The sequence below is a fragment of the Eptesicus fuscus genome, chromosome 1, assembly GCF_027574615.1.
Source record: "Eptesicus fuscus isolate TK198812 chromosome 1, DD_ASM_mEF_20220401, whole genome shotgun sequence".
NCBI classification, from domain to species: domain Eukaryota; kingdom Metazoa; phylum Chordata; class Mammalia; order Chiroptera; family Vespertilionidae; genus Eptesicus; species Eptesicus fuscus.
The window spans coordinates 25482009-25499605 of NC_072473.1; the positions used below are offsets into that span (position 1 = coordinate 25482009).

The 17597-nt window shown below is 44.3% G+C and overlaps 2 protein-coding genes and 1 pseudogene across 2 annotated transcripts; all 3 read right to left on the minus strand.

The window, feature by feature from the left end:
• LOC103297856 (40S ribosomal protein SA-like) overlaps positions 1–4517 on the minus strand; it is a 29367-nt pseudogene extending 24850 nt beyond the window's left edge.
• Positions 4518–4766: 249 nt separating this feature from the next.
• Positions 4767–5528, minus strand: LOC129148873 (ferritin heavy chain-like). The gene has a single exon (XM_054715234.1). The coding sequence runs from the start codon at positions 5526–5528 to the stop codon at positions 4767–4769; it is 762 nt and encodes a 253-aa protein (XP_054571209.1).
• A 2122-nt stretch (positions 5529–7650) lies between these two features.
• LOC129149114 (ferritin heavy chain-like) lies at positions 7651–8207 on the minus strand. Its single transcript, XM_054715924.1, has one exon. It carries the CDS (start codon positions 8197–8199, stop codon positions 7651–7653), a length of 549 nt encoding a protein of 182 aa, XP_054571899.1. The 5' UTR covers positions 8200–8207.
• Between the last annotated feature and the right edge of the window lie 9390 nt (positions 8208–17597).

The following is a 17597-nucleotide window of genomic DNA, read 5'->3' on the forward strand; positions in this document are numbered from 1 at the left end:
AGAAATTGAAGCAATCATCAAAAAGCTTCCAGCAAATAAAAGCCCGGGGCCAGACGGCTTCACAGGGGAGTTTTACCAAACATTCAAGGAAGAACTAAAACCTTTCCTCCTAAGACCATTCCAAAAAATTCAAGAGGAAGGAACACGTCCAAGCTCATTCTAGGAAGGTAGCATCACCCTAATACCAAAACCAGATAAAGACAACACAATGAAAGAGAATTACAGGCCAATATCCTTCATGAACATAGATGCCAAAATCCTCAACAAAATTCTAGCAAATCGGATCCAGCATTACATCAGAAAGATCATACCCCATGACCAAGTAGGATTTATCCCGGGGATGCAAGGATGGTACAATATCCGCAAATCAATAAACATGATACATCACATAAACAAATTGAGTGGTAAAAACCACATAGTCATATCAATTGATGCAGAAAAAGCATTTCACAAAACCCAACAAACTTTTCTTGATAAAAACTCTCAGCAAGGTGGGAATAGAAGGATCATACCTCAACATAATAAAAGCCATATATGACAAACCCACAGCCAACGTCATACTCAATGTGCAAAAACTAAAACCCTTTCCCCTAAGAACAGGAACAAGACAGGGATGCCCACTCTCACCACTCCTGTCCGACATATTACTGGAAGTACTAGCCATTGCGATCAGACAAGAAGAAGAAATAAAAGGCATCCAAATTGGAAAAGAAGAAGTAAAACTGCCCTTATTCACAGATGACATGATAATGTACACAGAAAACCCCAAAGACTACATCAAAAAATTATTAGACTTAATAAATGAACTCAGCAATGTAGCAGGATACAAAATCAATGCCAAGAAATCTATGGCATTTCTAAACTCCAATAATGAACTTACAGAAAGATAGACTAAAAAAGCAATCCCATTTACCATCACACCAAAATAAATAAATAAATAAATAAGATCCCTTAGGAATAAACTTAACTAAGGAGGTAAAAGACCTATACACAGAAAACTATAGAACACTGAAAAAAGAGATAGAGAAAAACATAAACAGATGGAAAAACATACCGTGTTCATGGATTGGTAGAAACAACATCATTAAAATGTCCATACTACCCAAAGCAATCTATAGATTCAATGCACTCCCCATTAAAATTCCAACGGCCTATTTCACAGACCTAGAACAAACTTTCCAAAAATTCATCTGGAGTAAAAAAAAGACCCCGAATAGCTGCAGCAATCCTGAGAAAGAAGAACAAAGTAGGTGGGATCTCAATACTAGATATCAAGCTGTATTACAAAGCCACTGTTGTCAAAACAGCCTGGTACTGGCACAAGAACAGACATATAGATCAATGGAATAGAATAGAGAACCCAGAAATCGACCCAAGCCACTATGCCCAATTAATATTTGACAAAGGAGGCATGAACATACAATGGAGTCAAGACAGTCTCTTCAATAAACGGTGTTGGGAAAATTGGACAGATACATGCAAAAAAATGAAACTAGACCCCCAACTTACACCATACACAAAAATAAACTCAAAATGGATACAGGACTTAAACATAAGACGGGAAACCATAAAAGTACTAGAGGAATCCACAGGCAGCAAATTCTCAGACATATACTGAAGCAATTTCTTCACTGATACTGCTCCTAGGGCAATGGAAACTAAAGAGAAAATAAACAAATGGGACAACATCAAAATAAAAAAAGTCTGCACAGCAAAAGAAAACATCAAGAAAACAACAAGACAGCCCACTGCATGGGAGGATATATTTGCCAATGTTACATCTGATAAGGTTTTAATCTCCAAAATGTATATGGGACTCATACAATTTAACAAAAGGAAGGTAAACAATCCAATAAAAAAAAATGGGCAAAAGACCTAATAGACACTTTTTGTAAATGGACATACAGAAGTCCAAGAGTCATATGAAAAAATGCTCAGTCACTAATTGTTTTTGAGAGATGCAAATCAAAACAGCAATGAGGTACCATCTCACACCTGTCAGAATGGAAATCATCAACAAATCAACAAACAACAAGTGCTGGCGAGGATGTGGAGGAAAAGGAACCCTCGTGCACTGCTGGTGGGAATGCAGACTGGTGCAGCCACTGCGGTGAACAGTATGGAGTTTCCTGAAAAAACTAAAAATGGAACCCCCATTTGACCCAGTGATTCCACTTCTAGGAATATATCCCAAGAAACTAGAAACACCAATTAGAAAGGATATATGCGCCCCTATGTTCATAGCAGCACAATTCACCATAGCTAAGATTTGGAAACAGCCTAAGTGCCCATCAGTAGATGAGTGGATTAAAAAACTGTGGTACATCTACAAAATGGAATATTATGTAGCAGAAAAATGAAGGAATTCTTACCATTTGCAACAGCATGGATGGAACTGGAGAGCATTATGCTTAGTGAAATAAGCCAGTCAGAGAAAGATAAATACCACATGATCTCACTCATTTATGGAATATAATGAACAACATAAACTGATGAACAAAAATAGATCCAGAGACAGAGAAACATTGCTCAGACGATTAAACCTCAGAGGGAAGGTAGCGGAGGGTGGGGGTAAGGGGGAGAGATCAACCAAAGGACTTGTATGCATGTATATAAGCCTAACCAATGGACACAGTCAACAGGGGGGTGAGGGCATGAGGGGGGGTAATGGTGGAATAAGGACACATATGTAACACCATCCTATATAATAATAGACAAATATGCAAATTGACCATACCTCCGACACGCCCGCAAGCCACGCCCACCATCCAATCAGAGCGAGTATGCAAATTAACCCAAACCAAGATGGCTACAGTCACAGAGAGCAAGGTTTCCTAGGTAACAGAGGAAGCCAAGCTTTCTGCCAGCCGTTGCAGGCCTAAGCCTCCACTCAAGCTACAAAGTTTCAATTATAGAAGGTAAACAAATTCAAACAAATGGTGGCAGAATGGAGCTTGAGAGAGCAGGCCAGGGTTGCCGCCGGCAACAGGGGAAGCAAAGCTTTCTACACACCCTGGCCAGGCCCACCCGCTTAAGGCAACAAAGTTTCAATCATAACCCCAACACAAATGGCTTCGGGCCTTGGAGGGAGCCCCAGGCTTGGCTCCGCTCCAGGCTACAAAGTTTCAATAGTAGAAGGAAAATAAATTCCAGATACCAGGGCCTCTGCTTGCGTTGCCAGGGGGCGTGGCCGGCCTGCAAACCACCACAGGCCCCTCGCTCAGGCCGCCGCACGCCCCAAGGGAACCCCACCCTGATCAGGGACACCCTTCAGGGCAAACCAGCTGGCCCCCACCCCTGTACCAGGCCTCTATCCAATCTAATAAAAGAGTACTATGCAGATTGATCATCACTGAAACACACAATATAGCTGCCCGCATGTGGTCAAAGATCCTGCCCCCATGTGGACACAGGATGGCCACCACAAGATGGCCAGCAGGAGAGGGCAGTTGGGAGGCACCTGGCCTGCAAGGGAGGGCAGTTGAGTGGGACCAAGCCTGCAAGGGAGGGCAGTTGGAGGTGATCAACCCTGCAGGAGAGGGCAGATAGGGGTGACCAGGCCGGCAGAGGAGGGAAGTTGGGGGAAAACAGGCTGGAAGCAGAGTGGTTAGGGGGTGATCAGGCTGGCAGGCAGAAGCAGTTAGGGGCAATCAGGAAGGCAGGCAGGCAAGCAGTTGGGAGCCAGCAGTCCTGGATTGTGAAAGGGATGTCCGACTGCCCGTTTAGGCCCGATCCCTGGGATCGGGCCTAAACGGGCAATCGGACATCCCTTGAGGGGTCCCATATTGGAGAGGGTACAGGCTGGGCTGAGGGACAACCCCCCCTCCGTGCATGAATTTCGTGCACCGGGCCTCTAGTAATCAATAAAGAAATTTATAAAAAAGAAAGGGTGTCTTCCTAAGCAGACACTCAAAATCTACTCAGGAGATTCAAAATGAACTCTGCTGCTGAATATCTATACACATATAATACAAATGAAAGAAAATATACATAAGTAAGTGCTTTGTAACTGCAATGTGCATGCCAGTCACTGGTGACTTGGAAGTCACACCCCTGTCTGTGGGAAAACCACTCTAAGGCTCATTTCCATACTCACTGTTGCCCTGTCCCAAGGACTACCTCCTCCCTTCCTACAGGGTCCCAATGAATACCTCCTGCCTCCCTCCATTCAGGGTCCCCAATAATATTTCCTCCCACCATCCAGGGTTCCATGGAATAGCACATCCCTCCATCCAGGGTTCCATGGAATACCTCCTTTCTCCCTCAACCCAGGGTTCCATGGAATACCTCCTTCTTCCCTCCATCCAGGGTTCCATGGAATCCCTCCTCCTCCATGCATGCAGGAACCCAGGGAATACCTCTTCCCTCCCTCCATCCAGGGCCCCAATGAATACCTCTTCCCTCCCTCCACTCAGGGTCCCAGGAAATCCCTCCTCCTCCATGCATGCAGGAACCCAGGGAATACCTCTTCCCCCACTCCATCCAGGGTCCCAAGGAATACCTACCTCCTCCTCCATGGCCGGTCCCGAGGCATGGTTGGAGACTCCTGGATACCTGTTTTAACTTTTAAAAGGTGAGGGTTTTGCACACATGAATCAAGGAAAGACCTTTATTTATTTAAGAACCAATAACTTTATTTGAAGAAACGGTAAAACTTGAACATATAAACTTAAGTGACCGTTTTGCAAGGGCAGTATGGCAGTACGCATGCTGGGCACGGTGGCCAGGGGAAGTCACCCCATGGCTACCAGTCAGGCAGTCCAGGCTCAGTTCTTCTTGCTGGCATCCAGGGGGAGCGCGTCAAAGAGGTACTCCGCCAGGCTGGAGGTCGGGGCTCCCAGCTTGCGCAGGTCGCTGATATTGGCTCCCACATTGTAGATGAACTTCACCTCCTGGCGCAGGTAGTGGTGCTCCAGGAAGTCGCACAGGTGGGCGTCGTTCTTGCTGGTGGCCAGCTGGTGCAGACGGAGCAGGCTCTGGTTCACCATCCTCTCCACGTGCAAGGCGGTTTTCATGGCTTTCAGGCCGCTCTCCCACTGGTTGTGGTCAGGCCTCCTGATATCTCGCAGGCGGATCCGCCCCCCTCGCCGGTTCTGCAGCCTCATCAATGCCTGGGCTTGCTCCCACTCCTCCCTGGACTGCCACAGGAAGAAGGCAGCGAAGTGCTGCAAGGCCTGGTCCTGGCGGTCGAAGTAGAAGGCAATGGACGTGTACACGTAGGAGGCGTGCAGCTCCAGGTTGATCTGTTTGTTGATAGAGGCCTCGCAGTGGGCATGGTAATTCTGGCGCACTTGGGAGATGGGCCCCAGCACCGCCACTGGAGGCGCAGGAGGCACGGGAGGAGGCGCAGCGGCCATGGGCGGAGGCGCAGGGGCCATGGCTGGAAGCATGGGTAACAGGTTTTCCGGGGGTGGCCCTCCGGCCAAGTAGATCAACAGAGCCTCATGGCGAGGGCTGAGGGGCGGGCTGCGGGGTGGGCAGCGGCGCGGGTGAAGGCGGTGGCTTCTCCGGGGACGGATCATTCCCATGGTGGTGGGTGAGGGCGGCCCAAAGCCCAGTCAGCGGCGGTGGCGGCGGGGACCTCGGACTGTCCCTGGGGGACCTTCCCAGGCTGACCCGAGACAGGCTTCTCAGGTGCTAGGCTGCTGGCAACTGACCGTTGGCTCTGAGGTGGGACCGGAAAAGGAAGAGGTGACCTTTACTCTTGACCATTGGGGGGGGGGAGGGGCTTGGAGAGAGGATCCATTGTGGAGAGGGCAGTGGGGGGGTTTGAGGGGGGCCCAAGTGGGCCGCGCACCATCTAGGTCTTCCAGGTTCCATCACAGCCTGTGTGAGACAGGGAGACTCTTCCCTGAGTACCAGGCATTTAATGTTTTAAATTTTGCAATAATATTTCTATCTTGCAAGTACTTTATCTGTCCTCTAATTGTTTCCTTCTATAGTAGACATTTTTTTATTTTATTTTATAAACACATTTTCTCCCCTTAAAATTCTGAGAATATGAATTTGAATTTTTGGTAAAATTCTCTTTTATTCCCATGTTTTATGAGTTTTCCCCCAAAATGAAATAGTTCTGTGTGTTTATTGTGATCTTCTATTTTACCTTCCTCGTACATCTGGCAAACCTTTGTTCATTTATATTTATGAATAAAGGACTTACTTGATTAACCTAGGTAATTAGCATGGATCTGATCTAGAACTGTGATGTCCAATTCACTGCTAAGGTTTTGCTCAAAATGGGAGAGTGGAGTGTGTCAGTTATTCAGTTGCGTTCTCATTTGGGGATACATGGCATGGAGCTCACAGGTAGGATAGGAACACTCCCTCTTGCCAAAATAAACACATATTTCTGACATTGGAACACTAGTGTTTTGCCCTTCTAGGAAAATGTGTCCTATTGTTTCCCTTCTCTGCAGGTCTGTAATTGTCTTAAATTCATTCACTGTCTTGGAGTGTAGTTTGGGGAGATGAAAAGGCTCAGATGCCAAACACGTGTACTGTCCTATGTAAGTAGGGGTGGGGGAGGGTGAGAGCTGAGCAACGGAAAACACATCTGCTATGCACAGAGTAGCTATTTACTCTCACAGTTGACCAAGGACCCTCTGCAACGTTACAATTCCATTTACTCTGTTCTTAGAGGAAGGGGTCTCCATCTTGATACCCAGATGTGAACAAATATTAATATTTGCATATTTTGGTAAACTAAAAAAGTGTAGGTTGAGTATAAGAATCCTTTATTTTAATCCCTGCCCAATCCCATTCTGTTCACCCTTTCTCCAGAGGCAAGGACACCGGTGATTTTCAGGATATGTTTTATACTTTTAGCATGAACATTCATCCACATTCACAGGGCCCGAGACCATGCACCTGACTGCACCCCCATATACATTGTTTATAAGCGGTACATTAATTTTGTGTTTTCCCAGGGGCCATGCAATCCCTCCTCCCTCCATCCAGGGCCCCAAGGAATACCTCTTCCCTCCCTCCACTCAGGGTCCCAGGGAATCCCTCCTCCTCCATCGGGGTCCTATGGAATCCCTCCTCCCTCCATCCAGGGCCCCAGGGAATACCTCTCCCCTCCCTCCACTCAGGGTCCCAGGAAATTACTTCTCCTCCATCGGGGTCCTATGGAATCCTTCATCTCTCCATCCAGGGCCCCAGGGAATACCTCTCCCCTCCCTCCACTCAGGGTCCCAGGGAATCCCTCCTCCCTCCATCCAGGGCCCCAGGGAATACCTCTTCCCTCCCTCCACTCAGGGTCCCAGGGAATCCCTCCTCCTCCATCGGGGTCCCAGGGAATTCCTCCTCCCTCCATCCAGGAACCCAGGGAATACCTCTCCCCTCCCTCCATCCAGGGTCCCAAGGAATACCTACCTCCTCCTCCATGGCCGGTCCCGAGCTGCACCTAATTGAGCCATGGTTGGAGACTCCTGGATACCTGTTTTAACTTTTAAAAGGTGAGGGTTTTGCACACATGAATCAAGGAAAGACCTTTATTTATTTAAGAACCAATAACTTTATTTGAAGAAACGGTAAAACTTGAACATATAAACTTAAGTGACCGTTTTGCAAGGGCAGTATGGCAGTACGCATGCTGGGCACGGTGGCCAGGGGAAGTCACCCCGTGGCTACCAGTCAGGCAGTCCAGGCTCAGTTCTTCTTGCTGGCATTCAGGGTGAGCGCGTCGAAGAGGTACTCTGCCAGGCCAGATTCTGGGGCTCCCATCTTGCGCAGTTGGGTGATATGGTCCCCCAACTCTTTGATGAACTCCACCTGTTCGTGCAGGCAGTGACTCTCCAGGAATTCGCACAGGTGGGCGTCCTTCTTGTCGATGGCCAGGTTATGCAGATTGAGCAGGCTCTGGTTCACTCTCTTCGCCAGGAGCATGGCGAACTCCATGGCCATCAGGCTGCTTCCCCATCCATCCTGCTGTGGCCTGTGGATGTTCTCCAGGAGGACTCGGCCCCCGCGCTGGTTCTGCAGCCACATCAGCCTCTCAGCCTGCTCCCTCTTCTTGAGAGACCGCTTCTGGAAGTACTGGGTGCAGTGATTCAAGGCCAATTCGTGGCTTTGAAAGTAGAAGGCAATGGATGTGTACACGTAGGCTGCGTAGAGCTCCAGGTTGATCTGGTGGTTGACAGCGGCCTCACAGTCTGGATGGTAGTTCTGGCGCACATAGGAGGGCGGAGGATTCGCCATTTCTGGAGGCCTGGGAGTAAGTGGCCAGGTGAGAGAGGCGTGCTCAAGCGACAGGCGGCCAGCTGTTAGCCGTCGGCGGTTGGCGGTTGGCTCTGAGGTGGGCCGGAAGAAGTGACCGTTAGCCGTTGGCGGTTGGCGGTTGGCTCTGAGGTGGGCCGGAAGAAGTGACCGTTAGCCGTTGGCGGTTGGCGGTTGGCTCTGAGGTGGGCCGGAAGAAGTGACCGTTACTCAAGAGCGTTGGGGGAGGGGCGGGGAGGACCCGTCGCGGGGGGGGCGTGAGGGGGGCCCGAGGAGGCTGACAGCATTTTAGTTTGCCAGATTCCATCCCAGTCTCTGGGTGAGGAGGGCGTCTCAGTGCTGGGCACCTGGGGCATATGATATTTTAAAATGTTACTCATGAAGAGAAGTGAAACTGCTCTCAGTAAATCAACTGCACTTGATTTCTTTGAGCAACGTATTTGAATATCGTCCTAATGTGATTGTTTCATTAATCATAGTCCTTCTGTGGTATCATTGGTTACATTTAACATCACAAAGCTGTGAATGGCTTCACCATCCGTACTAACCATTCTGAGAGCCTGACTCCGTTCCTAGACCTTATTACTCCACTTTTCTCCTGTTCATCATCAAGCTCACCCTTCTCTGTCAGCAGAGCACCGCCTCCAAAATCTCACTGACTCTTCCCGCCTCTCCATCTTTCACTCTTTTTGAATTTGCTCTTCACTCCCTTTATTCTGTCTCATCTCTTCCTCGTTCAGCACAGCCCTAGGAACACATTCCTTCTGCCCTGTCTGCACCCCAATATAGACAGTTTCAATGATCTCAACACGGGCATCCTGGGTTGTTCACCCATTTCACCTGGTTTGCAAATTTCTTTCCTGTACAGACTTCAGTTTTCTCGGGCAGGAAACAAAAAATGTCGGTGCATTCTTAGAGAAAGCACACAATAATGTGGATGTATTCATCCCCCACAACCTCATTTGTACTTTAAGCTTTTAACTGTGTTCTAAGGAATAAGCCACAGTGGTTGGGAATACCACTGATCTCAATCTGCCTTTCATTCGCTCATTCATTCATTCATTCATTCAACAAATATTTATTGATTATCTAAAATGGTCTAGTATTTGGGCGTATATTAGTAACAGAGAGAGCCAAAGTCTTTGGGATTTGTATTCTAGTGGAGAAACAGATCAAAACAAAAGGAAACATAAAACTGGCATTTTTACCCCCTTATTGTCCCAAGTAAATACACACAAGATATTACATATGTATATGGAAATTAAAGATTGTAAATGTATTAGAATTCAAAGACATTAGAGTGAAAGACGTACCTAGGTATTTATAGCATTTATGCAATAATTTAATAAGCATTTATATACTGAAAATGTATGTTGGACAGTATGAGTCTGGAAATACACAGAAGAATCAAATGTGGTCTCTGTTCTCAAGGTACAAGATAGAGTAACAGAATATTATAAGTGTTCTCAGATGGTTTTAAAGTTATGAGTAAAGGGCTTACTTTCAATTGAAGTTTTATTCCCAGGGTTTTGATTAATACCTTTTTGGAGGTGTCTATTTCTCTTTGGAAGTTAATGTTATTTTTAAAATTTATTTATGTTTTGTTTTTTAATTTTCACCTAAAATATGTTTTTATTGACTTTAAAGAGTGGACGAGAGAGAGAGAGAGAGAGAGAGAGAAACACTGATGTGAGAGAGAAAAACATCAATTGGTTATCTGTCATATGCTCCCCAACCTGAGAGCAAACCTGCAACCTAGGTATGTGCCCTGACCAGGAATTGAACCCATGACCTTTCAGTGTATAGAACAACGCTCCAATGCACTGAACCACACCCGCCAGGGTAGAAGCTTATGGCATTTTATAATCAGTGTTTGTGAAGAAAATCAAGGGTCAAATATTAAATGTCACAATGTAAACTTATCTAATCAGTTTAGACATATGTAATTGTTTAATCTTTAAAATAACTGAATAATAACGTGTCTATTTGATAAGTTGATTGTCATGATAGAATCATACACTAGACATAGAAAATAACTACATGATCAGTTTCTCAATGAAGGAAAAATTTAATCTATATTTCCTTACACCATTGTTTAGTTTTAATATAATTGTAGACTTTCTAAATTCCCTTAGGAGATTTCATTGCCGATCTCACTATAAGAATCTATTTAAATAGAAGAAATCTTAATTTTGTAGACCACTTATTAGGTTCCAAGATTATTGAATAATTTATCCCTATAATTTTACTCTGCCTAATGTTTAAAAACTCAGTTTTCTAAGTGAAATCAATAAACAAACATCGGCTGGGCCCTCAAAATTCCATGAAAGTAATATACATATGTATAAACAAAGGCATTCTTTCCAGGTTTTCTTTAATGAGAAATGTAAAACTAAATATGAACACATAATGAATATAGGACTGAAAATTTATTTGAAATTTTTGTGGTCAGTTTTCATACTGTATTAGAAGCCCAGTGCATGAAAATTCATGCACTTGGCGGAGTGTGGGGTCCCTCAGCCAGGTCTGTGCCCTCTCACAGTCCTGGAGTCCTCAGGGGCTGTCCTCCTGGCAGCTTAGGCCCACTCCCCACAGGGCCTAATGTACATCCAGATTTGTGCTGAACGATTGCAGCAGACATTGACTTTAATCTCATGTCCCCAAGAGTCTGTTTCACTTCACTTTGCTCACCAAGAGAATATATATGGGACCAATATAAAATTAATTGTTAATGACTTGATAATAGAATGCATATTAATATATTTGGTTTGAAATACTCATGCATTCAATAATATTTTATTTTAAATATTTCCTATTGTCACAGATACAGAGGTTGCTACAGAAGTTCTAATACCTTTTCCTACATAACAATTATGTTTAGGGAGAATATATTTGGTGCAATTATGCTAGTTAAAATTAAAGATCCAAAATATCTTGGTTGAAGCTGTAGATTTTTCGTTCACTAAAATCAAGTGAGTGTTTTTTTCAAACACGTTAGGAAAAAACCATAATCCTTTGAAACTTTTCTGATTCCATGCCTTACTCTCATATTGACCCAGAGAGTTAATAGAATAAGCTTATGTTTTATGCAATCGCTTTCCTTCATGATTTGACATGAGTAATTTTCTCTCATTTTAATTTTCTGAACTTTTCTTCTACACTCTCAGTTGCTTACGTGCTGACTTCCTCATTCATAAAACTATAATTACCTCACTAGCCAATGTTAAAACTCAGTGAAAAACACAACTTATATAAAATTAAGTTTTGTATAGTATTTCCTGTGCATTACTCACATTTCTTACCTTCCCTCTGAGCTTATCATTCTTCAGTTTTTGCTCATACTTTAAAAACAAACAGTGTCCTTTTGATTTATTTCTTTGAAGGCTTTTGCCATTTTCAAAAATAAATCTCTGAATATTTAAGGTCAGTTAACCATATTTAGGGAGTTTCAAATTCCTAGGAAATATCTGATTATTTAATAGCTTTCTGCCTAAATGGTTTTAAACCTCATTTACTTCAAGTGAATCAATGAGTTGGGCCATATTCTTTTTTGGTTGTTGTTGTTAATCCTCACCTGAGCATACCTTTCTATTAATTTATAGGAGAGTGGAAGGGAGAAGGAAAGAGAGAGAGAGACATCAATGTGAGAGAGTCACATAAATTGGTTCCTTCCCACAGAAGACCCAGCAGGGACTGAGACTCAAACCTACAACCCAGGTAGGTTCCCTTGACTGGGAATTGAACCTGTGACCCTTTGGAGTGCAGGCCAACTCTCCAACCACTGAGCCACACTGACCAGGGCAATATTCTTTGGGTAGAATATTAAGATTTTGGTTTTGCTTTTGTGGATGGTGCTTTCAAGTTCTGATTTCTTACACGACAAACATTTCATGAAGAAAGGCTTATTAATCAGTCAAGTACTGTCAGCTGTATGACTTGCTTCTCTGTTAGTAGTGTTATCTCTTGATTTTGTCTAGCCAGAAAAGTGCTGATTCTTCCAAACCATTGATAGTGGTATGAATTTATACAGCATATGTATGTATGTCTGTACACACACACACACACACACACACACACACACACACACAATAAGAAGAGGGATTGAGTGCAAAGACAAAACCTAACATGCCTTGAAGGACGTGGATCGAAGATAAGTTATGGAGTATCTGGTGTATTTGGTGAGGCCACGGGTAGCCCACTAGAAAGGAAGAGGCTGTTGAAGCTGGAAATTGAGGGAAAGAGAACTAGTAAAAGGAATTCTTGAAGGATAATACCCTCCCTTTGGTCATTTGTGTGTAAAGCCCCTGGCTTGGAATAAAGGGGGGAGCTGTGCTGAGAGCAGCTTCTGGTGGCAGGGAATATTATTTTCTTGTACGTGTAGCTATTGCAACATAGCTCATCTTGGCTGTCAAAGATTAAAACCAAGAATGATAACTGGAAATGTCAGTAAGATGTCCAAAATAATTTACAAATGCTTCTCTTTTTCACCAGGTCTCTATCAATTATCAATGCTTTTGTCCCCGCCCCCCCCCCTCCCAATTCTTCACTTTGGTCCTTTATCAAATGTATTTCTCAATTAACCTATTGAAAAATGCAGTTGTCCTTATGAGGCCCTTTCCCCTTAATTCTTTTTTCTTTCCACATTAATAATACCTAATTTTTAGAAAAATTAGCATATAAATGAATCAAGGTACAGAATACTTCAAGTTAAAAAATCTATTCCTGTTTCACTGTTGTTTATTTTTTTTTTATTTTTGTTTGTTTGTTTGTTTATCGTCACCCGAGGATATTTTTTCATTGATTTTGAGGGAGAGTGGAAGGGTAGGGTAGAGGCAGAGAGAGAAACATCAATGTGAGAGAGGCATATCATGGTTGCCTCCTGTACATGCCCTGACCTGGGCCAGGATGGAGGTACATGCCTTTGACTGTAATCTAACCCGGGACCCTTCAGTCCTCAGGCCGACACTCTATCCACTGAGCCAAACTAGCTAGGGCCTGTTTCACTATTAATTGTTAAATATATTGATCATATCGGTGTATTTTAGCTAATCATTTTGTCTAGAGTGATTGTAGCTACAGGATGAAACAACATTCTCAGTTTATTCAGTTGTTACAAATGTAGGAGGAGAAGTGGAAATACAAATAACAAGATTCCATGCAGAACCAAGAGTCCACTTCCTTTTCTCTCACAGATACTGTTTTATAAACCACTAGAGGACCAGTGCATTCGTGCACCAGTGGGGTCCCTCGGTGTGGCCTGTGGGGATCAGGCCGAAATTGGCAGTCCAACGCCTCCTGGCGCTCCTGCCTGCTGCCCCCACTCATCTTGGGCCCGCTGCACCTGTGCTGGCTTGCGCCCAGTCAGTCCCAATCGGGAGAGGCTTGCGCCAGCACAGCAGTGCTTACCAGCCATGAGCCCTGTGTCTGGCAACCGAAGGTCAGCTGAAAGGCACTCCGCCTGTGGGAGTGCACTGACCATCAGGGGGCAGCTCCTGCATGGAATGTCTGCCCCCTGGTGGTCAATGCACATCATAGCAACCAGTTGACCAGTCGTTTGGTCGCTTAGGCTTTTATATATAAAGATGGTGGTGATTTTCCTGGCCATGCTATTAAATATATTTGGTCAGATTACATTCTAAATTAAACCACTTCATTGGATTAAATGTATGGGACACTTGATTTTATAAAACTACTTCATAGCTGGATAATGTAGAGTATCCCTTAGGCTATCTTCTTGCAAAAGAGTGCTGTTGGGTTAAATGAACAAGAGAAAGCAGGTAATAATATAATGTTAGGACTATCTTTATAAAATAATTCAATTTATATTTTGTGATAAGTTCAATAATACCTTAGAAAACCATGGTGTGTGCCAAATACATCCATTGGTTTGTTCAGATAAAGTTTTGATAGCTAATATTATTAACTATACTATTTAGTTAATGTTATTAACAAAAGTTGGGACCTTAATGTGAAATGTGATATGAATGCATATTATCAGTTACTAGTAGCTCTGCGCATTAATCTGTGCATGAATAGCTCGCTGCCGCTTGCCTCAGCTGGCCTGCCGACCCACTGCCACTTGCAGCTCTCCACTGCATATAGATCGCAGCTCCGCCCTCCTGTAGCTCTCCTGTAGCTCTCCCCCACTTGTAGCTCACTGTCTTGCCCTCCTGGTGATCGGTCATTACGCATCACGGTGTAATGACCATTAGCATATTAGCTCTTTATTATTTAGGATTCTGAATAAATATTATTATTATCATAAAATTAATAACCCATATTTCACAATTCAGACTAGAGTGATGTAATTTATAAATAATACTAATATTGAATATTTTTTGCCCACTCTTCCAATGTTGGACATAAGACAGGTAAAGTAGACATTGGTGGGAACATGCATCTTAGCTGATTTTATGTGTGTGTGTCCAGTGAATTTTTAATTCTTTAAAAGATGAAAATGTTGCATTAGACACCAAGGAGTAAAATTAATCCAGCAGTAGTAGATAACTGAAAATATTGATTATTATGCATTTTTCATATCCTAGCTAATAAGAGTAATGTGCAAATTAACAATCACTCCACCACACCCACCAGCCAATCAGAGCAAGTATGCAAATTAACCCCAGCTAAGATGGCTGCGGCCACAGAGAGCAGGAGGGAGGCTTGAATTTCCCTGGCAATGGAGGAAACCAAGCTTTCCACACACCCTGGCAGGCCCAGGCCTCCACTCAAGGCTACAAAGTTTCAATTATAGAAGTTAAATAAATTCCAACAGAAATGGCGGCAGCCACGGAGCTGGAAGAGCCGGAGGCTAGGGTTGCCCTGGGCAATGGAGAAAGCCAAGCTTCTGCAGCCCTGGCCAGCCTAGGCCTCCACTCCAGACTACAAAGTTTCAATTATAGAAGATAAATAAATTCCAACAGAAATAGCTGCCGCCATGGAGCGAGCAGGAGGCTTTGCTCCACTCCAGGCTACAAAGTTTCAATTGCAGAAGATAAATTCCAGATACCAGGGCCTCCGCTTGGGTCGCTAGGGGGTGTGGCTGACCTGCAAACCACCACAGGCCTCTCGCCCAGGCCGCCCCATGCCCCAAGGGAAACCCCACCCTGATCAGGGATACCCTTCAGGGCAAACCAGCTGGCCCCCACCCATGCACCAGGCCTCTGTCCTATCTAATAAAAGAGTAATAAACAGATTGACCATCACTCCAACACACAAGATAGCTGCCCCCATGTGGTCAAAGATCCTGCCCCCATGTGGACACAAGATGGCCACCACAAGATGGCCAGCAGGGGAGGGCAGTTGGGAGGGACCAGGCCTGCAAGGGAGGGCAGTTGGGGGCGATGAACCCTGTAGGGGAGGGCAGTTAGGGGTGACCAGGCTGGCAGACGAGGGAAGTTGGGGGCAAACAGGATGGCAGGGGAGCAGTTAGACATCAATCAGGCTGGCATGGGACTGGTTAGGGGGTGATCAGGATGGCAGGCAGAAGCGGTTAGGGGCAATCAGGAAGGCAGGCAGGCGAGCAGTTGGGAGCCAGCAGTACTGGAATGTGAGAGGGATGTCCGACTGCCCGGTTAGACCCGATCCCGGTGCGATCAGGCCTAAACAGCAGTCGGACATCCCTCGAGGGGCCCCGGATTGGAGAGGGTGCAGGCTGGGCTGAGGGACCACCCCCCCTCCCCCGCCGTAATCGAATTTCATGCACTGGGCCTCTAGTCCATAATATAAAGTGATTCTGTAAATTTTTTGCCAGCTACTAGAAGATTTATGATAGTTCTTTGAATGCATCTGCCAAAGTTTCATCAATAGAAAAGTGAGGTCAACCAAATTCCTTTGATTATATCAGCAGACATAAAGCAGTGACATTTATATGTCCTCAGATAAAAGTTTATAACTTTAACAACACAATAAATGGTCAAGATTTTAGCCATTTGCCAGGTCTTCTAACTATATACCAGAGAATTTCATGTGTACCTGGCATGAACCACCTTTATAAAACAGAACTGCCTGTGCTTGATTACTTCTTAAATATTATGATAAAATATACCTTCACTGAGATAAGAATACCTGTCACATTTTTTCTGCAATTTATATAAAAATAAAATGAACCTTCTAGAAATATGCAAAACATATTAGCCTGATGTTTTCACCTTGGGAATGTGAGTGAAAGATGAAACAGAGGGCCAGAGACCAGGGAGCAGGGACCAAGACACAGGCTTTATTGGAGAGAAGACCCCTGGTGGCTCCCTTCCAGAGGGAAAAAAAGAGGGTGTGCCAGGGTGTAAGCGCCTTTTGAGTGGAGGAAAGGAGGAGACAGGGCTTAGGGCACTCAGCTGATGAGTGATTTCATGTAAGGCACATGATTAGGGACCTAGGAACTTAGGAATTGGGGGCTTAGGGTATTTGGCAGCTGCTGATTGGTGGTTCAATGTACAGTCCATATAAGGTGTTCAGGAATGTCTAGCTGCAGGTAGACTTTATGTCATACTCGTCCATCAGTTGGGGGAAGGGACAATCTATCATTGAGTATGTCACTTGTTTGCCATTAGTCAAGTTCCTCATTTTAAAAAGTGGTCTTGGACTCTACTGCTGGAGATCCTATAGTAAAATGATTTAATGTCCAGAGATTTCAACCCTGGGCTGTGAATCAAAATCAACTGAGGGAATTCTCATTCAGTATTTTGGGATAGAACTCTGGGATATGTCCTTTTAAAGAAGAGCTACAAGTGACTCAAACCTAGCCAGGATATGGAATAGTGATTTTATATTATTTGGTGCAAAGAACAGAATGAGAATCTCAAACCTATATATTGCTTATAACTTATCTCAATATTATACCTTGCTAAGAAAAAAAAATGTAAGCGTTTGTAGCAGTTGTAAAATAGCTGCCATATATCTCATTATAAGAAAAGATAGTTATAGTGTTACTGGTAGAAAAAATGATTAGAATGGGCAATGCATTAGGCTTCTCCAGAGAACAGACCTAATAGTAAAGTAGATCATTAATATAAGAGCAGAGAAGAGGGGGAGAATGAGAGAGTGAAAAGCTGAGAGAGAGATTCATTTAAGTAATGGGCTTATGTGATTGTGGGGGCTAGCAAGTGAGAAATCTGCAGGGCAGGTGAGCAGGGTGGAAATTCAGGCAAAAGTTCATATTGTAGTCTTGAGTTCTAAGACTGGAAAATTCAGACAGAATTTCTATTTTGCAATCTGTAGGCATAGGTCATTCTCTTTTTTAAAAATTTATTTTACCGAGGAAGGAAAGGAAAGGGACACATCCATAGGAAAGAGACACATCCATGGGACCCACAACCCAGGCATGTGCCCTGACTAAGAATCAAACCTGTGACCTTCTGGTACATGGGCCAACACTCTAACCA